At 37.8% G+C, this 27,916-nt stretch overlaps 1 protein-coding gene across 1 annotated transcript in view; it reads left to right on the top strand.

The window, feature by feature from the left end:
- Nucleotides 1-27,916, top strand: part of LOC121315921 (calcium/calmodulin-dependent protein kinase type IV-like) — a 93,775-nt gene that overhangs the window by 33,092 nt on the left and 32,767 nt on the right. The window contains exons 2-4 of the mRNA XM_041250535.1: nt 13,967-14,045; nt 25,173-25,235; nt 26,797-26,879. Coding sequence (XP_041106469.1) covers nt 13,967-14,045; nt 25,173-25,235; nt 26,797-26,879 — 225 coding nt within the window. The remainder of the gene's footprint in view (nt 1-13,966; nt 14,046-25,172; nt 25,236-26,796; nt 26,880-27,916) is intronic.

The raw sequence follows: 27,916 nt of genomic DNA, 5'->3' as shown, positions 1-27,916 counted from the left end.
AAGAGTTACACAATCCAGCATAATGCTTGTAACCAACTTTTCAACTGCTGTTGTCTTCTACACTGTGAGTTTTATAATTGCAAATGTATTGATATGTAGTCACGTGTTCTGAAACATTAGTCTTATGTAGTTAGGTAAAAGCTTCCCCTTACACCAGTACTGAGCATGACTGTGTAAACTGTGTTTTGGCCAGCTTTTGTTTTATTAACTGTGTTTGTATCCCACCGTGTTTTGCTTTGACTTGTTGTATTCAGGATTTCTGTTTTAGTCCAGTATGTGTATGTGCCTTTGCTCTACCATCGCTGGTATTGACACATGGCTCTTCTGTTTGTTAATAAAACCTGTGCGCCTATGTGGCGTGACAACCTCTGTGTCTTTCTCTCCAATCTCTCATAGCTGATTCCCACCCCCTTCTACACTGACACATAGTTTTCACAAGAAAAAAAATGTTTAACTTTATTGGTGTCCATCCAGTTAACTTGCAGTACAAGTATAGGATTCAGCATGTTGTACAGGACATTATCAGTTGTGCTAACTTTTTACTGTAAAAAAAAAAAAAAAAAGTCCATAAAGACATCATCTACATAATAATAAGAGGAAACAGGGAAGGTATTTTATTAGCATTTTTAATCAGTGTTTTTTTTTTTTTAACAACTTGGGAATGCAAGTCATTGAACAAGTAAAAATATTTAAAAGTACAGTTGTCTGGATGTGAATAGCAGGTGATGAATTTGAAGTTCTGATTAGTATGGAAAACAGCAGTGGGCTTCTCTTCTGCGTAACTAGAAATGTTAATCCTGTGGGGTTTAGCAGTGGTTTGTAATGAGACATTTCGATTTTTTTTCCCTGTGAATCCAGAATTACAGTACTTCATCAGAGTGAGTCGCTCTTAAAAAAAAAAAAAAAAAAAAACATTGGAACAAAAGTACAGTTCTTTACTAGTCATTTTAGGAGTATAACACCCACACTACAAATGTGACGTCTGTCTGTCAGCGTACAGTCTAAGAGATCAACCACAGGATGTCTTTCTCAGCAGTGTTGCTTTCAGATTGACATTCTCAGTCCTTAACAGTTTGATCTATCCCAGGTATAATTTGAGCTTCATTTCATTTGCAAATTGTTTTTAAATTAATAAAACTAAAATAAAATTCAGTTGACAAATGTTTACTTGAACGGCATTCTAATCCGGTGTTAGACCTGTAAGCATGCGTGTGTCTTTGGATATGATACTTGCTAACTGTATTGGAGGTGAAGCAAATTGTAGAAAGGTGCATTATTTTGTAAGTAAGATTTATTTTTTATCATAACAACACGTTTGTCATGTATTGTTGTTGAAGTATGCAGGACACATTTAAAAAAATATATATATAGGGCACTACAATATACAACTAGTACATATCATATGAACTAAACTGTAGTATTGTGTTGGTTCTCTGTTTTCATGTCATTGTCAGACAAGTGTACATTTCGTGCCCCTTATTAGCGGTTACTAAGATAAATGTCCAGGATCCTGTGCAGGAGTGAAACGACTCAGAATAGACTATTAAAAATAGTAGCAAGCACTGGCTCTTGACACTGCAGTCTGTCATGTCCACGGCTTCATATGAGTGTGCTTATGCATCCTGTTTCCAAGGAGACGGCTGAGCGACACTGACATTGGGGGGTGTGCTTAGAGCGTGCGTCTGCGTGAGCTGACTCGGGGACCGATGCGTTGACAGTAGAGCAAAAAACGGATCAATGCTGTCGCAAAGTCACCTCCTGGAACAGGCCACTTTTGGGGCGGCTGGAATTGGGACGGCTGCATTTACATTTAAAAAAAAAAAAAGGGGTAGTGTAAACTTGGTATTATATTAGATTACTAACTGCTGTAGACTCCTCAATGCAAAGGATGGCATACCTAGGCGTCGTCTTAATCTTATGCGAGTCACAGAAGGTATCAAAATACTAGAGTTTGATCCTGCCAAAGCACCGAGTGTTCCTTCATGAGGATGAATTTTGAATGAAGAAGTTAATCTGATTTTTTAAAAGGGTTTTATGACCTTTCTTAAGAAGCACACAAGAGTTTAGAAGCTTTGAGGGGAGCAACTAGAGCTCTCCAGTGTGATGTGGAAGCTGTTTTACTTCATGCTTCTGCTTTAGATGACAGTTATTATAAGTGAATATTTATCAGCGAGTGTCAATTATTTGCCGATGTTGTGTATTTCTGGTATTTGCTGATGTAAAAGGTACTATTGCAATTCTATTTTAATGGCAATTTGTGAATGTGAATTTGACAGTATTTCTTAAGTTTTGTATTCTGCTGCTGGGGAATGTATACATGTTTTCCTTTTTAAGGCATTACTTCCGTCTGTTGTTGATTAGGTCTCAGACAGGTTACCAGGGATTATGGTATGTTTTTTAGCTAACCAACTAGCGAGTTTCCGGAACTGTTTTATCTGTTTGCCAGTGGCAATTTTAAACGATTTTGAGTAGAAGAAAGAAAATGACTCTGCGAACCATCTTGTCCCTGTACATACTGTGCTTTAATAAACCATTTTCACTATGTCTGTTGCTCCTATGTTTTAAACCAAAAGACATTTCATTTTATTATGGGGTTTCTTATTCAAAGGCCATTAAGATAAGTGTTCTTGACATAGTAATTATTAAATAACTTACATCACTCATCACCTGATTAATCACACCAAAAGCCAAGACATCATTAATATAGGCCTACATATTCTGTCATATTGGAGTATTAGATTTTAATTATTTAGTGTAATGATACATTGCACTTTCCAGAATGCTCTGAAGTCTCTCGGTGCAATGTCGTGATGGTTCAGTCGTCTAAATGAAGAAAATACATTAAATGAAGGTTTTTTTGTATTCTAGTTGATTTTAGAAAAATAAATCATTTCATTTAGTAATTCAGCCTACTAGTGGAAGTTTGCAGATGTATTATACTGCTTTCTGTGTAACTTGCAGTAACCATTTGACCTTAAAATGGTTGCTTCCACGGTATGAAGACAGTGCCATTTGTAACTGTTTAAAATGGGTTACTATGTGTGTGACTAGCACTACAGTATATTTGGCTTTCTATTTTTTTTTGTTTTGTTTTTTTGAAATATCATCCATCTTTAAATTGGAAATCATGTTAAGAGTTACACAATCCAGCATAATGCTTGTAACCAACTTTTCAACTGCTGTTGTCTTCTACACTGTGAGTTTTATAATTGCAAATGTATTGATATGTAGTCACGTGTTCTGAAACATTAGTCTTATGTAGTTAGGTAAAAGCTTCCCCTTACACCAGTACTGAGCATGACTGTGTAAACTGTGTTTTGGCCAGCTTTTGTTTTATTAACTGTGTTTGTATCCCACCGTGTTTTGCTTTGACTTGTTGTATTCAGGATTTCTGTTTTAGTCCAGTATGTGTATGTGCCTTTGCTCTACCATCGCTGGTATTGACACATGGCTCTTCTGTTTGTTAATAAAACCTGTGCGCCTATGTGGCGTGACAACCTCTGTGTCTTTCTCTCCAATCTCTCATAGCTGATTCCCACCCCCTTCTACACTGACACATAGTTTTCACAAGAAAAAAAATGTTTAACTTTATTGGTGTCCATCCAGTTAACTTGCAGTACAAGTATAGGATTCAGCATGTTGTACAGGACATTATCAGTTGTGCTAACTTTTTACTGTAAAAAAAAAAAAAAAAAAAAAAAAAAAAAAAAAAAAGTTCAGTGGCTTAAATGCTTTGAAGTTTAGCTTGCAGTATCATGGAAATACAGCTAGTTGAAGAGACCTCACATAGACTTCTTGATGAGGTTAACTGTGGTCCAGTACAGTGCTCACTTATTTAGACAAAGGTACATGACAAATCTCAAATTTAATAAAGATATTGCCCAATGTCTTTGTAGGTCATAGTTTGAAAGAATGACAATCTAAACAAAGATTGGACTGGAACCAGGAAGAGTCTTGGGCAAAATTAATTTTATTTAGTCAAACAATCAATGTAGACCTTGTGATCTTTCCGAATGTTTATAGTTTAACAGTTTGAACAGAGTGTTCACCTCTGAATCCTGATACATTATCAATGTGCATGTCTCATCAGTTTTTTAGCTTTTTTTTTTTTTTTTTTGCTTTTTTTTTTTTTTTTTTAAATTTAGTCGTTGCCAATTATTTTTTATTTTTTCCCATTTTGAGTAGCTAATTATTATTTAGGCTCAGCTCGCCGCTACCACCTCCTTCGCTGACTTGGAAGCAGCGAAGACAAACCCACGCTGTCCTCCGAAATGTGTGCCGTCAGCCGACCGCTTCTTTACACACTGCAGGCTCACCATGCAGCCACCCAGGAGCTACAGCGTGGGAGGACAACACATTTCCGGGCAGCTAACAGGCAAGCCCGCAGGCGCCTGGCCAGACTACAGGGGGCGCTGGTGCGTGGTGAGCTGAGGACACCCTGGCTGACCTAGAACATTTTTTTTTAATTTGTAATTTGAAATCGATTGAAATCAGATTTATTTGATTTCAATTGATTTTTTTTTTTTAATTATGGAATTTTGTTTTATGTAGTACCATAGTTGTAGCTCTACAGTACCTCCAAACTGTACATTTAAGGATGTTGTGAAATGGTGGTTTGTAAATAGTTACATACCAAACTAAATTACTCAATCTTAAATGAATACATAAATAAAGGAACTTATTTATCATTGTGGCATTGTCTAAATGTGAACTACAGTATGTGAACAACAAGAATTTAGTGATGGAGTACGCAAGAGAAAAACACCCCTCACTCATCCCAGTCACTCTTTTCTTTCTTTGATTTTTCTGCTTTTCTGTGTCAGTCCAAACACACACAGTTGTTACTTAGGACTGCTTTGCTTTTTATAGTGTGTTCAATTGTTAAAGTTCCTGATTGCACCACTAAATAAATCCTGGTTTCAGCAGGTCTTAGCACAGAGCTCAGTGGTCTATTTCGGACCCTATTGCATTGTCATCACAATTGTTTCGTTGAACATGTTAATGATGGGGCAGGTACTCTATAACGGGGTAGGACACGTCTTATGAATACCATTTCAGTGCAGTCTTTTTTTTTATATCATTGCTCTATTTATGCACCACAGAGTCTCGGTCTTGGTCACTCGTTCTCTCCTTCTGACCCACACTGCCCGTTGGTATTAGCAGCCCTTTTAAAGAACACTCAATTATTTAAACAATTAATCACTCCATTAAAATCGTTAACCCTTTAATTGCCCACTTAACAGCTTCTACCAGATGTAGTCTATGTTCCTCAAACCCAGGGCCCTAAAGCCTGTAAACTCTAGTTTGACATATACATATATTGGTGGCCGGGCAGAACTCTTCCTGTAAATAGTGTTGGGGTTATGTGTTTTGGTGGTGGTTGGCAGGGATGGGGTTAATTCTTATCCCTGCCAAATACATGTCACTGTTCCTAAATTGGATAATTGGTGCTAATTGGGACCAGCCACATGATATAAAAAGGGATCTTGAAGTTCCATTAGGGAGACAGCCAGGTGGTTGGTAACAGAGGGAAGTACTGTGTACAAAGAAAAACCAAAGTGTACAACATTTTGTAGTTTAAATGTTAAACAACTGCGTTTTGTAAAGTAGCTGGTGTTTTGGGATACGGGGAAACAGCTTAGCTGTCCCCTTTTAGTTTAGGTAAAACAAGTGTTTAGTCTCAGTCTCCAAATGGAGATAGGCATTTATTTAGTTTGCTTACTTCATGTTTGCAACTGAATCAGTATACAGGCACCGCCCTGTTATATTTCATTCTGTGGTGCAGTGATTCTCTTTACACCAGAAGACAATCTATAGAAATGTGTGTGTATTAACACTTGTACAAGTCACAAGTCTAATACACCCACCCCTTTTTTTTTCGAAAAAATTAGAAAAAGCAGGACCTATACCCCCGATAAAATGAGGGAGTGGTTGTACAGTGTTTGTTATTAGCCTATTTGTTTTTCTGTTGTTCTCTCGCTATATCGCGACCCTTTATATATAGTGGATTTGTATTGGACCCCGACACCTGAAATATATCGTAAGCTTTGTTTTACCAGCTAAAAACTCGCTACTGCAAAAAGTTATGAAAGTTTTTATATATACAGTCAGCACTCGCATATCCGACCTTATCAAATTTTTACTGATCACTTCATTTTGGTTCATTCCAACTCTTATCCATTTTTCAGGGATTTTGCATTGGTGTAAGACTGACTGTTAAAATTTGGTGTCATTGGTGTTTTGTAACTGAACTGTATCCCGTTAAGACCGCCCACGCAGCATTTGACAGGCTGCACAAAATATCAGTTTATCAGCAGAGATGATTATTGGTTGTTAGTTGCGTTGGAAATTTAATTATATCCTGTGGTTCCTTAGTAAAGCCCGGCCAAGCAACATTAGACAGGCTGCACAAAACGTGACAGTAAGTGTGTTTGTGTGATGATAGTAAGAGAGGTCATTTCTCAAAGAACCTATGGTGCATGGCGAGTGGTTTTTCAAAATTGTGATAATAAACTGTGTATGATATTAAGCAAGGTGAAATAAAACGGGTGTGTGTGTGTGTGTGTGTATGTATGTATATATGTATGTGTGTGTGTGTGTGTGTGTGTATATATATATATATATATATATATATATATATATATATATATATATATATATATATATATATATACACATACATATACACAAAATGTGTGGTTAGTTGGGGCTGTTGGATCAACAAAAACCAGAACCACTCTGAATGATTGCATAAAATAGTTATGGAAATGAAAAATAAATTCTGATTTATAACTGTATTTCAGTGACTGCTGCTCATTTTAACAGTGCTGTTGACATTTCGATCACTATCGCAAACATGAGTTAATGTGAATGCTTTATGAATAAATGTGCTATGCTTATTGATAAACAACGATCCAGTCAACATTAGTATATTTGTGACCATCACAGTGTATCATTAGTGACACAGGCAAGTAACACTGTTTCTCGGTACAGAAGCTCCTACTCTTTCAGGTCTGCCATTGTCAAGTTCCGTTGAAGAGACCCCATACTGCATGTCATAACACCCTGAATGAATGAAGAAGTTGCAATGTCTTAGAAACTTGGCGCGTTTATCAGATCAACAGTGATGTATTTCCATTCAAGTTAATTAAAAAGCTGTTAATTTTATGATGTTGCCTACAGCTAGCATACGCATTCATTATCAACTTTCATTATCGTTGACACTTGTACAAGTCACAGAAGTCTAATATGTGAACAGAAGTTATTTTTACATAACTGCTGCAAAAAATTATGAAGGTTTTTCCACGGCAGATCCAAAGACAATAAGAGAGTCAGCTAGTTATTATTTTTTCTTCCCTTGGCAACACCCAGGGCTAGACTCCTACAGAAAACACTGAGTGGACTCTGCAGGGTTACACAAAGCCCATGGGGATTATTTCACAATTACAGTGTCAGTGCAGTGAATTTTACTTCTAAAAAGATTACGATACTAATTGGGGAGCCTGGGTCCATGAAAAATAATACTGTTAGTGGGATAGGAAAATGTAAATTTGCATGTAAAGAACTATATTATGTGAAGATTGGAACTAAGTTTTTTAGCTACCGGTAATCGGTATAATAATTAGAATTATTAGCAGAACATGCTAAACTGAAGTGCTGCCAATCTCACTGTTAGGTAGATTGTCTATGGAAGGTTCCCAGCCCAGAATAAAGAAAAGGAGACTCTTGCTCGCTAAACTAGGAGGGCTATCCTTGCCTCTTGTTGAGAAAGTATTATTTGGCTGCAAGACTGTATTCGGTGCAATACCGGATTTTCAAAAATGTTAATGCCAGATTGTCACAAAGACGGATGTAGTGGGTGATATCAGACCAGAACCAGGAACCAACAAATAAACAACAGAGAGGTGGAGTTTGGTGAAGCTGAGCGATTGTTTTCGCTCAGCATTTAATAATTGAACAGACAGAAAATAAAAGGTTGTAAAGACAAACAAAACACAGGACACGGCACTGCCAGCCAAAATAGAGACAAACAAAACAAACTATACAGACAAACACGGTGAGCTGCTGTTATAATTACTATTCCCTCTGTTTCGAGTCCTATTCTCCACTCACTGAATACACAACCCTGAGTGAGTGAAAACATGCTGCTTTTAACCATTAATAAAGTGCAATTCCACATGCTCACATATTTATTACATTTTACCTGCATGTGCTGTGCAATCCTTGTGCCTAAATACAAATATACATTTTAAACACTCATGCGCATACCCCATATTCCATCCCGTGGACCAATGACTGTACACCAACATGAACAAACTACACGTAACATACAACACCGAAATGCTCACAGGGGCAAGGCAACATTGCCACATATTGCCCCTCCTTGTGCGTAGCACACGTGGCCTCAATGGCCACCTCCCCCCTTAAAATCCCAAAAGTCTTCCTCAAAGTCCCGGGCCAAGAACGGGGACTTTAAGGGGTTCATGGGCGGCAATGTTGCCAGTAGCCAGGCTGCTACTGGCCATGCTGTCAGCAGACGTGCTGACAGTGAGGTGAGTCTCTCCTCCCGCTGTACTACTGGCAACGGAAATTCTGCCAATGCCGAGGCTGTCAGCAGACGTGCTGACAGCTCCTAGAATGATTCCTTCAGCCGGGGCAATTCCAGCAGCGGAAAGGGGCTGAGGAAGGTGGTTTCCTGACCTTTCCTCGTTTCTCAGCCGGCAGCTCTCTCCTGTGGGACTCCAGGCACAAGAACTCCTGCAGCGAAATTGCCGCAGGGGGAGGTGATCTTCTGACCTCTCCCCCCTTCTTCATAACCGGTCCCTCTGGTGAAGCTCCAGCCAGACTACCCCTGCACCCGAGCAGAGCTGACAGCGACCCCTGGCGAAGCAGTTCTGGCAACCCCAAGCGAAGGCAGCAAAGGACCCTCAAGGCAAGCATCCTTGGACGAAGATGTGCAGGGAGTCAAGACAAGCTGGGGCGCAGGTGTTGGCCCTCTTCTCGGACAATGCGGCCAGGCGGTTCTTCCCCGTGCTTCCCTCAGCACCCTATGCAAGGGCTGCTGAGGACCCCCAGCATCTATTCCTGGTCCTTCTGGTGCAGGGAGAGGCAGCTCCTGCTCCTCTCCACTGATGGCGATGGAAGCAGAGGTAGCTCCAGCTCCTCTCCTTGTGATGGTGGGGGAAGTGATACCAGCAGACATTCACCCACTGCTGGTGGAAAGGGACCCAGCAGGCATTCACCCTCTTCTGGTGGAAGTGGCGGAGGCAGAGGCAGCTCCTGCTGCTCTGCTCCTGGCAGTGGAGGTGGCAGAAGCAACTCCTGCTGCTCTGCTCCTGATGGCGGAGGCAGAGGCAGCTCCTGGTGCTCTGCTCCTGGCGGTGGAGGTGGCGGAGGCAGAGGCAGCTCCTGCTGCTCTACTTCTGGGAGCAGCGTCTAGTCTCCTGGTGACGAAGGCTCTCCCTCACTTGCCAGGGACCGGTGCGGCTCTCCCTCACTTGCAGGGGACCGGTGCGGCTCTCCCTCACTTGCAGGGGACCGGTGCGGCTCTCCCTCACTTGCAGGGGACAGCAGCATTGGCTCCTCTCCCTCTGGTGCTGGAGACAGCATCGGGGCTTCTCCTGATGAGAGACCAGAGATGGTGGGACCCCTTCCCATATCGGCAGCCAGGTAGTTGGGCTGTGATGTCTCGGAGGGACACTGGGTGGTGTTGCTGTTCCCAAGTTTCCCAACGCTCCCCATCTCGGGCCCACAGCAGGTTAATCACCTTCGGGAGGTCTCTTTCCATTCCACTGTCAGGGTCTGTCAGCCAGTCCCAGATCTCCCTCGATGGTGGCCCTCGAGCAAGCAGGGCTTCTCCCACTGACGCTGGAGACTGAACCAGCAGACCCTCTACTGGTGGAGACTTGGGCTGTGGACGCTCTGACTCTCCTTTGTGGGCTGTGGATGCTCAGACTCCACCTTTGTGGGCTGCGTACACACTGACTCAACCCTCTTGTGCTGTGGACGTTTGGCCTCCTTCCACGCAGGCTGTGGAGGTGAAACCAGCAGGTATTCTTCCTCTGCTGGTGGAGGTGGAAACAGCAGGAATTCTTCCTCTGCTGGTGGAGGTGGAAACAGCAGGAATTCTTCCTCTGCTGGTGAAGGTGGAAACAGCAGTCCCTCGGGCTTTGGATTCCCGTGGACCCCCCATCTGGGTGCTTAATAATAATAATTATAATAATAATAATCTTTGTTAGATGGCATCTTTTTATTATAAGGATCCTAAAACTCTTTACAAAGTAAATGCTGTAAAAAAAAAAAAAAAAAAAAAAAAAAAAGTCAAAATACAAATAAAAACTAAAGCTTAAAAAAAATCTGACAATAGCCAAACACTTGTGCCCTTTTTACATACAATGTAGTATCCCAAAGGTCTTTTACAATAACAACTATAAAGACTGTACAAACATCACAGATGACTGAAATAAAAAAAAAACAAGCGAACAGAATGCTTAATTTAAAAAAAGAAAAACACATTAAAAATCGGACAAAATAAGTCACAAATAAAAAATAACACAAGAAAATGTATGCAGTAAAATAAAGAACAGAAGGCTTTGTATTATAGCCTAGTAAAAATGGGTGTGCAGTGTCTTTGTAAAGTCTGATTGATATTAAATAACTTTCACTATTATATAAGCTTTCACAATTGTTTTCAGCAAATTGAGAATTCCTGCTGTAACGCAGGGTCGATGTGAGGGAGCCAGTTTTAGAAGAAGAAAAAGGTCATCTGTTACTTTAGAAATGTCCTAACTGAATCAACACATGCTACTATTATATTTACTTCACGTCAATTTCAGTTCACGGTGCCGCTTATCAGACTCCAGTGACTGCGTGTGGTCCAGTGTACACAGGCAGACGCAAAGGAAAAGTTGCTTCGGGAATATTAAAGGATGAAGTATTGGGGAGAAGTAAAACAGGCTACTATTCAAGACAAATAACAATGAAGATGGAGTGTGAACAATGCAATTTCACTAAAAATAGAAAGTGGACTGTGCCCACCCAGTCTACACCACTGTTGCAGTCTTCAAAATAACTACCTGTGGCAGGGACTGTGACCCCAACACAAAGTTTTGTTAAGGTTGGGTGTTTTTGTTTTGGGGTTTTTTTGTAAATAAAGTAATAATTTAACATTTGTTAAATTTAGTAGGGATGGAGTTAAAACAAAACGAAAACAATCCTTGGAAAAAGCATGTGTGGAATGTATTCCGATTCTAATTGATTTCCAGTCTTGGCGCATTTGTTAAGAGAAGCAGCTCTTTTGATCTCCAACTGCAGTAGAACTAGTAGGTTTTGTTAAACTGAGACACTGCAGAGCCCTTCATCAAGTAGGATGAAACATTAGGATTACAGGTTTAGTTTGTTTTGTTTAATTAGAGTTCCTGGTGCGGGACCTCTCTTTTTATGGGGAGCAGTGCACGGCCAAACTACTGTAGGTTGCATTTTGTGTTTTTATACTGTTTTGTTTGTCGTTTTTGTTCACATTTCTGTAATTGCTGTTTGTGTAAGTCAGTGCCCTGCTGAAAGAGCAACGCCACCCTGAGTGATACTGAACCAGGGTTGGTATAGTAGTTTGGTGGTGGTGCATGGTACTGCACCTGCATTGTTTTTTTGTTTTTTTTTGTCACACCCTTTTACACTGTCATATGTCATACATGTTAATCAACGGTCAAGTATGAGTACAACAGCTCTGGGATGCATTCCTAGAATATGGATTCAATCTTCTAAACAGAAAAGGTAATCAGTTCAGTCATAACTGTACCGTGTTACGTTTCCTATACATGCATCTATTTTATAATGGTTATATGTTTGTTCCAAGTTGTGTCAGGGCGACTTCTCAAACTCCATAGAGTTCCCACAAACTGTTTTCAAATTAAAAAAAAAAAAATCAACAAAAAAATGTGACCGAAGGGGATCTGGTCATACCTAAGAACGATTTGCCCGTAATAGCATGTGAATGGAGTATTGTTACACAAAGTGGGTGATGCACGAGAGAACATCTTGGAGCAGTATGAACTTGTCAGATTGTATTTCACTACAAGGACCCAGGTTTGTGATGTTGCGATATTACAATGGCAGTAATGTGAGGAGATGAGAAAGTGAAATACATCATCATGTAAGTGGAAAAGGAGATGAGACAGATATTACTTGGTGTCGGGGTGTCTTGTTTCAGCCTGTCACTTCTTGTTCTTCTTTCTTCACAGTTATCTCTGTAAGAAGACTTAAGCCAATGCTGCCCAAGTAGACTGGACCTTTTACTGGGTTGGGGGCGCACATTGTATTTAAAGAGCTAAAGATTACAGCTGTGAGGCATGTTCAGTAAAAGTGCAGTGACTGGAGTCAGTTTTAACCCTACATGAGTGTTGAATATTGTCCGTTAAGTTGTTGTGGATAGAATGGTGAAGATTGTTGGAGATTCTGCTGTAACTGCAAAAGACTAATCCATGCAATCCATCATGGATGACATACTACTTTAATTCAAGTGCTGAGATAGAACTGAGAAAAAGGTGTGTCATGACATGGTGCCTCCTGCATGTAATATTAAGGAGATTTTCTGGAGCACGCTTCACAAACTGCAATACATGTACAGCATGCAGCTATGACTGTTGAACGCCTCGGTACCTTTGTATAGGAAGCTGTTGCATATGAGCAGGTACAACGCTGTTAAGTGACCGGCGTAGGTAGTTTACAAAATTATACATTCTGTGTTGGCTCAACCCTCCGGCGTATTTTCAGCCACATTGTGACATTATGTGCACAACTACACACAATAATATGAAATGGTCATGTTTGAAGATTGAAGGTACAAGAAAGGATTGTGTTTTGAAGCTGCACACAACACAAAGATTAGGGGTTGCAAGATGGGGGATTAAGAATGTCCTTGGCACAATCTACACCAGTTGTCCGGAGTACATGATAGAAGTAAAATGTAAAATGAAAGGGTATTATTTTTGAAAGTACCAAAATAATTGTATTAATTTACAAAGACTTCTCATACTGGGCTGTCTTAGGGTTATCCAGTGCAATTGAATTATTCTTCAGACCTCAGAAATAAATAAATAATTTAACCCAGACACATAATACCTGCGTGATAGAGAACACATTTCCAAAATTAGATTAATAAATCTAATAAAAGATCCATCATGTCTAATGTAAAATTAATACAATAATGTATATCATTTTGATTGTTACTGTTCTGCCGCTGTTTGTAGAAACACCCAGAATGCTACACTGCCACAAATTTAATAAACACGTGGTGTGGGATTAAAATCCTCAACGTTAATCCCTTAACCTAAAGTGGCAATTATCCTGGTTAAATGCACAGTCATAATTCCTTTACAAAGAACCCTGGTTAAACACATAGATGTTCTTCAGATTTGTTTCTCTCACCCTGGTTAAACACGCAGTAACAACACAACACATAGCATGGAACAGCACAGAAATAACTGCCTGAATCCAGCCCCTTTTTAAAGGCAGGTGACCAGGGTTAATTGATTGTCAGTTCTTCAATTGACACTTGGCCACCTGCTGCACATTCTTTTCAGTTAGGCAGGGAGGGAAATTTAACCTCCCAGCCCTACCATATCCAAAATGAAACGCATTGTTCCAAACAAAACCAAATCTCACCAAACCATATTTATAATTAAACAAAACTGTATTTTACAGGGGCAGACTTCAACCCTGCCACACCACTGTAAAAATGTTTGTTCATGTGAGAAGTGTTCAGTGGTTCATTCAATGGATTAAAAACAAATTGCTTACTGATCTAGTTGATTATGGACAAAAAGATGTCACATTGTCACCTGTTTCACTGCTGATTTGTTATGAACCTTGTATACCCAAGGGTATTAAAACCGTGCATTGTTTTTCACTAGAGGGTGTTGTATCCTAGACCAGTGTGCTGACCCTCTGCTTTATTTTCTTCACACAGGGGGGCTACTTCAGTTGTGTTTCGGTGCCGGCAAAAAGGAACACAGAGGCCATATGCTGTGAAAATGCTGAAGAAGACTGTAAGTGAATAGGGCACAGTGCTGTTTTCCTACTCATTTTACATTCTTCCTACGATACTTAACTCTTTAATCTCAGGGTTGCAGGGTTTGACATACGTTCCAGAGTGTCAGCACTGGTCATTGTAATCACTGCTTGTCAAGGATATGCTGTAGAGAGCTGGCACACTTCACGCTCTGGATTACTAACGTTTTCTGTCGGGACTGGCTGACCCCTTTTTTAAACTATACTCTGTTCTCCTGTGCTTGTCAGCAGCAGTGTGGTTATGTAGCATATTATTTGGTTTCTGTCTTTACTGTGCTGTAATGTAATACGTCTTGTAGCAGGGCTAGTAAAGCAGCATACAATACCATACCATGTATCTTGGATAAACACAACTGTATTCTCTGACGCACTGATAAACTTCATCTTTTAGTCTAATTGGTTGATTTATTTCACATGCATTACGATTCAGTATAGGTATAATTTAGAAGTAAGGCAGAGTGTTAGGGGGGTTCAGAATTTTCATATGTTACATTTGCATTTTTGCATGTGCAGACTGTGGACGTAAGTCACAGCAGTAAGTACTGTCTTTTGAACTAATCCTTAGCCTACCATAAAAACAAGTTTATAAGTCACATCTGTGTATAAGTTGTCCCCCCCTGCCCCCTTTTTTTGAGACAACAATTTCAGGAAAAAGCCTATAGGTTACACCGGTGTATAAGTTGCTCCCCCCCTTTTTAGGACCCCCTAAAAATACCTAGAAAATAGACTTATTTGAAGGTTTTTACAGTACTCCTTATTTATTTCTATATGAAACATTGAATTGTGTAGATAAAATTGTCAAGATCCAACAGTGTGCTGGTTTGTAACAATGGCAGGCATGTTTGTGTTAGCAGTACGTCCCTGACATTATTTTCTTTAATGGTGTCTTTCAGTGAACTCTAGTTTTCCCATCAAGGACCTTTGTATGAATTGAATCTTATATCGAAAATATAGAATTTACTCCAATTTTAATTGCCATGTGACATAGAGGTCAGATCTGTCTACTGTGAGTTGAGAAATCCTGTTTAATTGTCAGCGGAGACGCTGACCTGCTTCATAATCCTGATGCACATTATTGCAATTTACAGTATGGTACGTGTTTCATCTATCCAGCTGTTTAACTGGGTCCTAGCAGAACTTGATTTGTAATAGGGCTCCCAGGGCTAAATATATTATTAAACAAATACATGATATCATTGTTTTCCTAATATGTAATGTATTACATGCTTAATAATATTATGTGTGTTGTATGTTGTTGTTTCTGTTTAGATCATGATTCTTAGCATCATGGTTTTTAGCACTGAAGCCCATAAATAAAGCATTTGGAACTGAGGTGCAACACTGATATGCTTCCCCCTTCAGAAATACGAATCAAGAATCACGCAGAACACACTTAATAGTATATTAGACAGGTGTAGCCCCAACTGGTTCCAAGATTCTTTTTGCACATTTTGCAGCAGAGTTAACACCTTTTAGAATTGTGTCTTATGTTTTATGACTGTTTGTTAGTTGTTATATTGTGGTACATGTCAACTGCTTTAGTGTGTTGTATATGGTTGTGTGCCATGCGTCAGACCTGTGCAGTATATGAATTCTTTAACAGATTTTTAATGAGGGTTTGCTGTATTTATTTAGGCCTCACACTTCCTACTGCAGGAGTTACAAGTAACTTCCCTATGGGGAGTAGTATGCTGATATCCTCAATCTACATCCCACTTTGTTGTTTTTATTATTATATATTATAAGTAGGGTTTCTGTTTTTTGGTTTTTATTAATTGTGTTTTTCTCTTGTTTTGATATACTATATGAAATTAGTGTTTTCTGTTACTTTCCAAAATGCTTGAGCATTTTTTTTCTCTCAAAATATGTATAGTAGTAACTCGACAGTACTTGTACACTTAAGTTTTTCCTTTGCTGTCTTCCACAACGAAATCCCTTTGGTCACTGCACATTCTGGGGTTTTTGTGTATAGACATTTTTTTACATTTCGCCACAATTCTGTTTTAAGTCCTCCGTATCTTAACTGTAATACAGCTTTAAATCCTGCTAACAAGCCTCCATCCTGATTGTAATCTCGTTTTAAATCTCGCAAGCGGAGTCTCCAATAGAAATGTAGGAATGTGCTGTCACTCAGTAGGTGGTGGCGGGTTTAAAATATTCAGAACGAATCAATGATAGATACAAGTCAGGAAGGTGGAACATTGCCCAGCATCACTGGGGAATGTATTTATTATTATTTTTGTAGTAGGTTGTAAAGGGTAAAGTCAGCGTGAATTTATTAACCATTTTCACAGTTTTTCCGGTGTTTATTTCCTATCCACCGGTTTTCATTTTTTTTGTATCGGGGTGTTTTATCGGTTACAACCGAAAATCAGAAGCCCTAATTATAAGTCTAGTCCTTAAGATACAGCATGAAATCAAGGTCATGTTTTTAAAACCAAAAATTCTTGCCAGCCACCCTCTAAACTTTGCAAAACCAGAACCTCCTACTGTATATCTGAAAAAGAAACAAAAGGTGTTCCAGCTACACTTGACTTGACTGCAAATCCTCGCACAACACCTACATGTAGTTTGCTGTGGGTAGAAAAGGTAAAAGGTCAGTGCATTAAGGCTGAACATGAATGCACTTTGCACTCTTCCTGCTTATTTGCAGTGCACTTTAGGTTTTAATATGCTGTGCTCTTCAAATGTAGCATAACTCGAAGAGCATGCCATTAAAAAGTAATTACATGCAGCTGAAAGAATCCACGTCATTCATTGATAGCAGCAAACGTGAGCTTCAATGCGAAACTGGGATAGGGTCCCTTTTTAAACTGGAAAATTTCCAATGTTAATAGGAAAATTGTTCAGTTTCATTGGGTATTGTCTTTAGTTCTGGTTTAAAATCATTAGTCACAACAGAAGCAGCAGGATTTCAAAGACATAAAAATCATGTTTTTATGTCAATTACAAAAAACAGACATGCTGGTTACTTTGTTTATTAAATGCAGTCTCATTTATTTTTTTGTTTTTTGTATTTATTTACAACAATTACAAAAACATGAATACATTTTTTTTTTTTTTTGTTTTCCTCCCCAGAAAAACCCTTTTATTTGGTAATTGGCTTAATCTTCTTGTGCGCTATCAGTCTCAGTGAATTACATTAACAGACTGTGCCCTTGAGTCACATTCAATCAGGTTTTGAATCAGGATACAACAATGGTGGGGTTGGGTATGGAAATTAGTCCACTATAAATTTCACCTGCTTTTAAAATAATTTAAACAAAAAATACAATAAAAAGCCTTGACACTTTGAAACAATCACAACTTATTGTAGGAGGGACAAGACATTATTGCATTACTGCCAACAGAATACATGAATAACCTAATTTGCATGTTTTTCCTTGTTTGAGAGGTGCTTGGAAAACCAGCATTTTTGTTGACAAAGGCTGCAATGTCTTAACCCTTGACTCCATTTCCAGAGTGCGGTGCCCTGTGAATGACTAAAGTATGAAACCGTTATGGTGGGGAATAAAAGCAGACTTTTCCAGTGTTTTAGCATGCTGGTGATCAATTTTGTGTTCATGTGGAAACTTACCTCATGGCATATTCCTGATTTTCCTTACTGCTGAGTTGCCACCTTTTGCTAATTCATGCAGTTCCTTTTCCAAGCTTCTCTGACCCCACCATCAGAAACCATGAATTGAGTCCAGCAGATTGCATTAACCGTGCACTACTTTCACCCAAATCAAATTCATTATGCCTTTATTTTCCTTAATTGACAGATATTTTATACTTGTGTTGAATTACAACGTATCAGCTGCTGTAGATGGTATTTTAATGACCACCATATGGTGCACATCAGCATCAGGTAGATTTGTTAACGCAGTCTTGTAGATTATGCACTGTTCTTTCACCAATCCATACAAATGGCATCTCAGAGCCTGTGCAGTCTGGCTGGAGGCAGGAAAAATAGAATGACTGAGTGAGGAACTGATAAGCTACAGTTATAAACTGGGCTGCTGCAATTTGTCAGGAATACAAAGTTCAAGAAGTGCAGGTACTGTAGCTTCACATTTTGATTTAAATAGTTCTTAAAATGTTCCTTACTAATTTGTGATGTTGGCAATCATTCTGGGTGTTTTAGGGTTTGGTCGTTCTATGTTTTGAGTTGTTCACATATTTCTTACAATCTGCCTTTGCTTGGCTTTGAACTTGCAGGATCCTTACAGCTTACAAAACTAAACACTGCAGCTCAAACAGATGCTGCAGGCCAACAGTTGCTTCATGTCAAAAAAGGTGAGCATGTAGCGTACAGTATAGAAAAGGGGTCAGTATGCAGTTTGAAATGATGTTAAGCGGGATGACAATCTGTTGCATGGGTGATAAATTTGATTAATATTAAGCAGAGCCTGATAAATTAATAACCTGAGTCCTATTATCAGTAACTTGTTTTCATTAACTAACATTATATTCTGGCCAGAACATTTCATTGTGATAATATGCAGAGTGTGACATATACACATAGGTGCCTAACCCCCCCCCCAATTTGAATATATTGGGGGGGAGGGGGGTGTCAAGCTATATATTATGCCCCTTCACTTGTTTTATTCATTATATGTATTATAACTTGTTGTGTTGTTGTTTGGCATTGGTTTGTCTTAAAAGGTTTAAAATAAAATAGAAAAATGGAAACATATTAAGAGGATGGGCCACATTTAAAAACAATCCCGTGGCTAACGCTAGCTAACAGTAAGAAAAAAAACACTAAGTGAATGTGAACTTGGCAGGCAGTCAGGAGAGACGACTGCATGAAATATTAACACTTAAATATACTGTATTTAAGCATATATTTTGTATTTATGACTTACAAATATATCTGAAGGAAGAGAGAGAGTATAAGACCATTATTAAAAAGAAAAAAGGTAAGGAAGAAAGAGTATCAGACTGTTATTATAAAATAAATAATGTTAGGTTTTAAAATTAAAAAATAGGTTAATGTGGCCACGGAGCCAATTCAATTCCCACCAAAATCTTTTTATTTAACTAAGATTAAGCAGTAGTTGTATTTCAAAATCACATAAGCCTGATTTTACTTTAGTGAAAACGTTGGCTGCGATTTATTTTTTTCTATAAAAACTTACTTACTTGTTCTTTGCTGCTATTAATGTTCAGCTTTCATATCAAAACATGTGCCCTTGCTAATAATTTCAACTCGCATTCAATTAATAATAAACATTTAGGCATATTATGTTCCTGAATGTAGAAATAAGGCTGATTTGATTAAAAAAAGGCAATCAATGTTTACCAATGTAGCTCATGATTATATACAGAAATCTTAGATTTCAGTATATCGTCGACTCCATTGGTAAGGGGAGGTAAATTTCTCATACTTCACGTATTTATTTTGGTTCCTAAGGATACGGGAAGTGGGAGTGCTGTCGGTGACGCCGAACTCGCAACTGTTCTCTTGTTAGCGTATGAGCAGCGTATGGTTGATCTGCACTGCCTGTAATATTGTCATGAATCAGCTGTTTGAAGGTTGAATCTGCTGTTTCAACCAATATTGATTTAGCACTTTCTAGACAGGATATAGACAGTTTGGGACAATGTTATTGATTTAAACTGTGACAGATTTAAATACTGCTACCCTTTGCAGGGCATGAAGTTAAGGTCATGAAGAGAAAGGCAGTGTCGCCTTTGTTGGGAGTGAAAATTCAGGGGCACCAAGGCATTTCCAGGGAGCAGAAAGACCAAACATAAATCCAACCCAAGGGCACCAAGGGGATTTCATACTCATTCATAAATCAACAACAAAATAAATACACAGAGCCTATTATGCTGATGAAATGTTAACTCAAACAAACACAAATCAATGTTTTTTTGGGTGAGTCACACACTAGTTGTTACAAAAAATATATATAAAGGTCATTTTTCCATTGTAAAAATAAAATGGTATAAAAATATCCAGTTTAAAACAAACTTTCATAATGAAAAAATACACAAAAAAAGTCTTTATTATTAAAAAGGGTATTTTTAATAGTCTGTCACCCTGTTAACAAGTTAAATATAGTGCTTGTCTGTGTCCTGTAATGAAAGCTTTTTTTAAAACCCTGTATGCCGTGTGTTTCATAATTTAGACTAAGCAAATTCAACTGGATCTCATATATCTAGTTGTCCGCTGGTGAAGTGAATGTTTAATTGGTGCATTTTTAAATGCTAAAAATAGTATTCTTTCAGAAACTGAGATTTTCACTGAGAATTGGATATTATTATTACACGGCACTAGTTCTGATTCATGGAAATTGTGAAATCCATGCTCACCATGAAAAAATACAGCCTTAGTGATACAACAGCACAAATAAGAGATGTCAGTGAAGGGGAAGTTAAAGATTTTCAGGCAAACTGGCTAAAGATTTACCCATGGCTGGAGTGTAATAATGATAGTGGTCAAATGGGTTGTTTGCAATTTTAAGCATAGAATCAGATCTCCTTGTACCATATATGATCATTGAATATGTGAGTGTAACGTGGTATACATTATGTGTTGTTGATTTGTTTTTTACTAAGCTGTAAATTACAAAAGGAAATTTGAATATAGATCTACATTATTTGAAAGATATTCACGTGTATATGAAATAGCGGACAGCGAAGCATCGAAAACAAATTAAATTGTACCTGCTAAAGAAATGGCCTGAAATCCCTCTGCTGTTTGATATTTTTTTGGTAAAATGATCCAAACACAGTGGAATGCAAACTGTACAAGTGACTGTTAACATATGAAGGCATAATAATCTCTGCAGTACTGATGTGCGTTCACATCGATCACATTGATCACACAGTGACACTGCCAGTGAACATGTGAATGTGTGATTGAAAATTCCTGGAGGCGCGGTCATGTTTAGCTCAGTCTAACAGCGCCCCTCCTTCAGTTTGTCCGTCATTAACCAATGATACAGCACGTCTTTCTCGTGGCTTAGTGCTGGAGGTGCACAGTAAAAATAATGGCAACAATAATACATTATCATAATGAGTCATTTTCTCGCAAGACGACATTTGACCGAATTCAGTTGAATTGTGACAGAACGGGCCAGCTGACACTGAGCAAATTTTTATGAATGGGTTGTAGATCAGATGTGCTGGTGTTCACAGGAATGACAGGTAAGCATATAGGAAACTTTTGCCGTAAGTTTTTTTTTTTTTTTTTTTTAATTTGAGAGGCATTGCGGCAAGTGGCTTAAGATCAACAAATCCCCTGGGCTGGATGAGATCCTCCCAATAGTACTCAAAGAAATGAAAGAAGTTATTTACAAACCGCTAACCAAGATAATGCAACAGTCTCTTGACACAGGGGTTGTACCGACAGACTGGAGAATTGCAAACGTTATACCGATCCACAAAAAAGGAAACTAAACCGAACCAGGTAACTACAGACCAATAAGCCTGACTTATATGTAAACTTATGGAAACTATAATAAGATCCAAAATGGAAAATTACCTATATGGTAACAGTATCCTGGGAGACAGTCAACATGGTTTTAGGAAAGGGAGATCGTTTCTAACTAACCTGCTTGATTTTTTTGAGGATGCAACATGATTAAGGATAATTGAAAAGCATATGACATGGTTTATTTAGATTTCCAGAAAACTTTTGACAAAGTCCTGCATAAAAGATTAATTCAAACTGAACGCAGTAGGGATTCAAGGAAATACATGTACATGGATTGTGGAGTCGTTAACATGTAGAAAACAGAAAGTACTGATTAGAGGAGAAACCTCAAAATGGAGTGAGGTAACCAGTGGTGTACCACAGGGATCAGTATTAGGTCCTCTGCTATTTCTAATCTACATTAATAACTTAGATTCTGGTATAGTAAGGAAATGGGAGGAGTGGCAAACACTGTTGCAGCAGTAAAGGTGATAAAAATGATCTAGACAAGATTCAGAACTGGGCAGACACATGGCAAATGACATTTAATAGAGAAAAGTGTAAGGTACTGCACGCAGGAAATAAAAATGTGCATGATAAATATCATATGGGAGATACTGAAACTGAAGAACGTATCTATGAAAATGACCTAGGAGTTTTTGTTGACTCAGAAATTTCTTCATCTAGACAATGTGGGGAAGCTATAAAAAAGGCTAACAAGATGCTCAGATATACAGTGAAAGTACTGAATTTAAATCAAGGGAAGTAATGTTAAAACTGTACAATGCATTAGTAAGACCTCATCTTGAATATTGTGTTCAGTTCTGGTCACCTCGCTACAAAAAGGATATTGCTGCTTAGAAAGAGTGCAAAGAAGAGCGACCAGGATTATTCCAGGTGTAAAAGAATTGAATATATTCAGTCTTGAACAAAGAAGACTACGTGGCGACCTGATTCGAATTCTAAAAGGTATTGACAATATCGACCCAAGGGACTTTTTTTTCAACCTGAAAAAAGAATGAAGGCCCAGGGGTCACAAATGGAGATTAGACAAAGGGGTATTCAGAACAGAAAATAGGAGGCACTTTTTTTACACAGAGAATTGTGAGGGTCTGGAATCAACTTCCCAGTAATGTTGTTGAAGCTGACACCCTGGGATCCTTCAAAAAGCTGCTTGATGAGATTCTGGGATCAATAAGCTACTAACAACCAAACGAGCAAGATGGGCCGAATGGCCTCCTCTCGTTTGTAAACTTTCTTATGTTCTTTCTTATGTGAAATTCCAGGTTGATTAGGATGTTGGAAAAGTCTATTTTTTGTTTTGGGTATTCAGCAGTACTTTGGATGCCACTGCCAGTGAGTAATGGCAAAGGTCTTTTCTCTTGCACATTGAGTACATTTATTGGTGCACAGGTACTATGCTGTACAGTTTTATTTTCATAATTTATTCAAAACTGTCCCTGTGCATTAGAGCTAGAGTGGATTCTTCAGTAGACTTAATGTAGAGAGCTGACATTTCTGTTTTTGAGCTGCTTTTGAAAAATGTTGGCCTTTTGATTTTTCCAGTGGATGACAGTTATTCATTATTTTTAACAACCAAGTACTTAAAGACATCTAACACTTTAACGGTTTTGACTACTGCTGTATTACAATGATACAGTCAGCCATTTACATGGATGCCTTGTTACCTTTGACATTGCATCCATATTAATTTGAGCTAAAAGTGCCTCTTCCCCATGTTGCTTTCAAGTAATGAGAAACTTTCTGAAGTACACCTGCTTTCACTTCCTGGCTTGTTAAAATGGAAAATATGTTAGTCATGTGGATAATAATCAGAAGGAACTTCTTCTGGGACCTGTCTCCGAGCCCTTTGTTATTAACCACTTTTTAACTTCTAATTTGTTTAAACAACAGCTAGTTTAATGAAAACCAAACAGTATCATATTTTATTTTAAGGATCAATTCATAAAGCATCTATTAGTATGTTATTTAAGCACTAATGCCTGACGCAGCCATCATTACCTGTTGTTTATTTGACCTCAGCAACTGTTAGGTGTCCCAAACTGAAGGCTAATGAAAGGCAAGGAGATATATAACTAGTACCTACTATTATTGATGTTTCTGGTATCACGCTGTCAAAGGGATAAAACCAATGAATCACAAGTGGAAGTAGACCAAATCAACCTGTGGCTTTAAGACCCATTACACTGCAGTGTTTTTTCTGTGTAACAAGATGTGTGTAATGAACCAAAACCACTTAGTGTGTTATGTGTCCAGGGCTTTTTACTGTGTGAAGAATAAAAAAGCAAAAGGGTTATTTGGAATTGGGGTTATGTGGTGGAAACCATTACAGCTTGAGAAGTGTAGATCAGGGTAGGAACACACATTGTGAAAGTATCGTGTGTCTCTATGGAACTGTGTACTGCATGCCTGCTTCTGCTGCTGTATCATGAAGTAATTGCATGAGGGGGAGGATAATAGCAGAGGCACACGGCAGTAAGGCAATTTTCACCCCCAGATCAAATTAAGACATTTTTTTAATGACTACAGTTATCCTGTGTCTGTTATGTAGAACGAGTATTGTGGGTAAATAAAGCAATTGGTCATTTGTTAGAGGTAGGTCATTCCATGCTAACTCAACCAGAAAAGGGGCATTTTACTAGAAAAATTCACCTGGGGCGGTTTCGGCCCCACTGAGTTCTTTTTTTTTTATTTCACCTTTGACCTATGACCTGGCAAAGGTCAACCTAAAAGGAAAAAGTGACCCTGACCAAAAAAATCACCCTGGGCGCCACTTAGCACCTTGTTCGATGTAATGAATAGGGCTTTCGAGAAAAAAATACCAGGAGCACCTAACTCACTTTTGGCAAGTTGCCAGGTGAGGGGTAAGTGACGAGTTTTATTCGAACTTCAGCCCAACCCTTTACCCTGTAGGGGATGCGGGTTCTAAAATCTTAGTATTGCTGTAAGAACTTTAGGGACCTCTTTTGCAAATTTTGTGAAACACTTTTCATTTCAAGTCCCCGCACTGGTCATTAATCCCCTCTGTAATTTGAATTTTTGGTATTTCTACCAAGTTTAGACCTAAATAACTGTACAGTATTTTGTTTGAATATTTTTTTTTTCTTTATATTAACATACTAAAGGTCAAGAATGAGAAATTTGGTTGGATGGATGCAGCAGTTTTTAATAAGAATATTAACATTATTTTAAAAAACTAAAACATTTTATAGGCCACTAAAATGTGATTTAATGTGGATGACGGAGCACGCCTACCAAAAACACATTTTTTTTGTTCCATGTGTGACGTTTCAAATGGGAAATAGTTCTCGGCCTGTATGTCTAGTCTACAGGTTTGTAGGATTCAACTTGACTGTTTATGTAATATAGGCATGGATCTATTACAATTGTGTACTTACCACAAATTACTTGTTTAAATGTTTGTGTGTATATATATATATATATATATATATATATATATATATATATATATATATATATATATATATATATATATATATGAGAGAGAGAGAGAGATTTTGTTGTCCTAAAAATATTTCATCCAGAGCTAATTAACGAGAATCTGTACAATTACAATGGTCATTAAAATAATTTCCTAATTACCCTTTGGCTCCTCTTTTATCAAGTAGAAATTCCGTAATATCTCGTTAACTTCAGCTTTCCTCATATTCCACAGGTTGACAAGAAGATTGTTCGGACGGAAATTGGTGTTTTACTTCGACTTTCACATCCTAATATCGTAAGTGAATTTTCTGTCTGTGTGTCGGTCTCTAATTATCTGTCTCATTTTCAGATCTCAGTTATTTACATCATTTTATATTAATTTGAAATTTACTCATAGTGAGGTATTAAAAAAATGCCCTAGTAGATGGGCATAATAAATAATATCTACAGAAACAACAATAAATAGTGATGGATAGCACACATAATACAATGTTAAACAGGAAAGAAATTAAATATTCTGAAATTTAAATGATACAAAATGTGTGTGTGTAGCTCTCGACAAAAAGCAGTAGCTAATTATGGATAATCGGGATATGCAAATTTCACCATTATAAGAGCGAATCAAATCGCATGAAAGTCGTGAAAAGGCTTCTAAACTTTTAAAAGTCAGAATTGTAACTGCAGACGTGGTTCGTGCTCTTTGGGGGCTCATCAGTGCAGAGTAATAACTGCACTCTACCAGTGAGAAGCTCAGAAGAGTAAGTAATAAGTAGCTTTTTATATGTATGTTCGGTACACCTTCAATTTGTAGTTTAGAAGAAATAACGAGATCATGTAAAATACAGGATAAAGGAAAATAAATGGATAATAGACTCAAAACCATGATGCCTGAAGATTTACACAGAAAGGAACAGTAGATTGTTTTTAATATTAAATGGATTTAAATATAATTATATTACTAATACATATTAGATTTTTTTTAAACCATGCAATAACTGGTTGTCTGGTTTCTACTAACCCAGATTAACGTGAGGTCCAAGAATAGTGGTAATTGGCTCTAATATATAGTACTGTGTGTCTTAATTATATCTGTCAAATTACATTACAGTATTTCCCGAATAACTGCATTTTATAATTTATAAACTAATTCAAACATGTTAATCCACTACTTATACAATGTTTTAATTTGCACAACTTTTTGCAGACTAATCACACACTCCTTCAGATCATTCTAGTAAGAAAATAATTTTAAATGAAATGTAATACTTTTTATTACATTTGCAATATTGCAACAGAAAATACTGTATCATTTATAATAACGTTATAGTCCCACTCCTAAAATGTGGAAGCATTCTCTCTAGACCTGGTTAACAGAGCTTGTAAATAACTTTCCTGCTGCTAAAGCAAAACATGGTTTTACTAACCTAGCTTAACAAGAGGGAGTCCAAGATTAGTGCTAATATACTGTACTGTATGTCTTAATTGGATACTGGACATATTCACACTATTCCAGCTACAAATATATATTCTGAAGGTGAATTGCCTACATGGGAATACTTGTGTCTTATTCTGCAACATTAACACATACAATGTTAAGAGTGGGTCAGCCAGCAGCAAATGAGTTGCTAGGCTTAACCAATAAATTCAAGGTTACCGTCTGAGGTGCCAGGATTTTAAATTAATTGTAAACCACAGCTCCACTTTTGGTTATTCATTTGTTTCCTTCTGTGAACGAATGTCAGACTTAAATGTTTATGATTTATAATTATTTATTTATTTATTTATTTATTTATTTCTTATCTTGGGCGATTTACAATTGCTACGAAACATCAGATTACAGAATGCTTTCTTTGCAGATTAAACTGAAAGAGATCTTTGAAACCCCGGTTGAGATCAGTCTGGTGTTGGAATTGGTCACGGGAGGAGAGTTGTTTGACAGGTGAGTCCTATTTTAATGTTTGTTTGGAAATTGAAATGCTATTTACACAGCTTGCTGCTTCATATTACGTGGGTATTTCAAACACCACTGTTAATGCATTGTTCAAAAATCTGGTGGACATTTAATGAAACGGGTCATTTTCCGAACTGCAATTATTCAACAAAACAATAGTCTTTGCCTTAGTCTGCAATTTTAGGAGAAATAACATACCTGGAATAAACTACAGCTATCTACTGCACTAAAATGAATTGCAATGCATTGGAATATTTTCTGTGATACAGAGCGATACTTTGTGTTTCACTTCTAAAGATGCCAATAAAAAAAAAAAATGAAAAAAGAAAGCTGGCTGGTGAACTCAGTCCAGGCACGTCTCAGAGGGATGCCTCAGTGAAGTCAGCATTGCCAGAGCAAGCTTTGAAACTTCTTCCCTTCCTTTACTTTGACTAAAATATCAGTCTTTTAAGATCAGATAACAAGAACCCTTGCCAAAAAGCTGAAATAATTCTGATGCAGTATTCGATTTGCTCTGTCATTTGCAGCCTTTTTATTTGAAATTTCCTATCTTTTAAATCTTTTAATGACCTCCCTAAAATGTGTAAAGCCAATCTACTGTAAACCATTAATTGCTTTACTTTACTTGATAATGTATTTTATTTTCGATTTAACTGGTAGACAACATTTAATATTGATGGAAATATGTCTTGAAGGAAAATATTTGATCTATGCAGCACAGTCACCTCTTGTAAAAATGTACAGTATGTACTTTAACCTTCAACTCTACAGCTTTGGGCTGTAGAATGGAGGTATGTCATATTAGTGTGTGTGTGTGTGTGTGTGTGTTTGAAAGCCTATTGGTATGTATTTGTTCTTAATGCATTTCCTCTCAGAGGTGCTTACTGTATATTACCTTTGGTGAGGCTGCCTCACTTACACCTCAGTCTTCACATAGATTGGCCGACTGGAAATAAAATCACAGTAGCTCTTAGCAGAATGAAAAGAAACAGTTAATATTAACAATAATTACAATAATCTGCATG

The sequence above is a fragment of the Polyodon spathula genome, chromosome 1 (assembly GCF_017654505.1).
Source record: "Polyodon spathula isolate WHYD16114869_AA chromosome 1, ASM1765450v1, whole genome shotgun sequence".
Taxonomy (NCBI): Eukaryota; Metazoa; Chordata; class Actinopteri; order Acipenseriformes; family Polyodontidae; genus Polyodon; species Polyodon spathula.
Note: the sequence above shows the minus strand (reverse complement) of the source record. Positions and strands in the feature narration are given on the sequence as shown.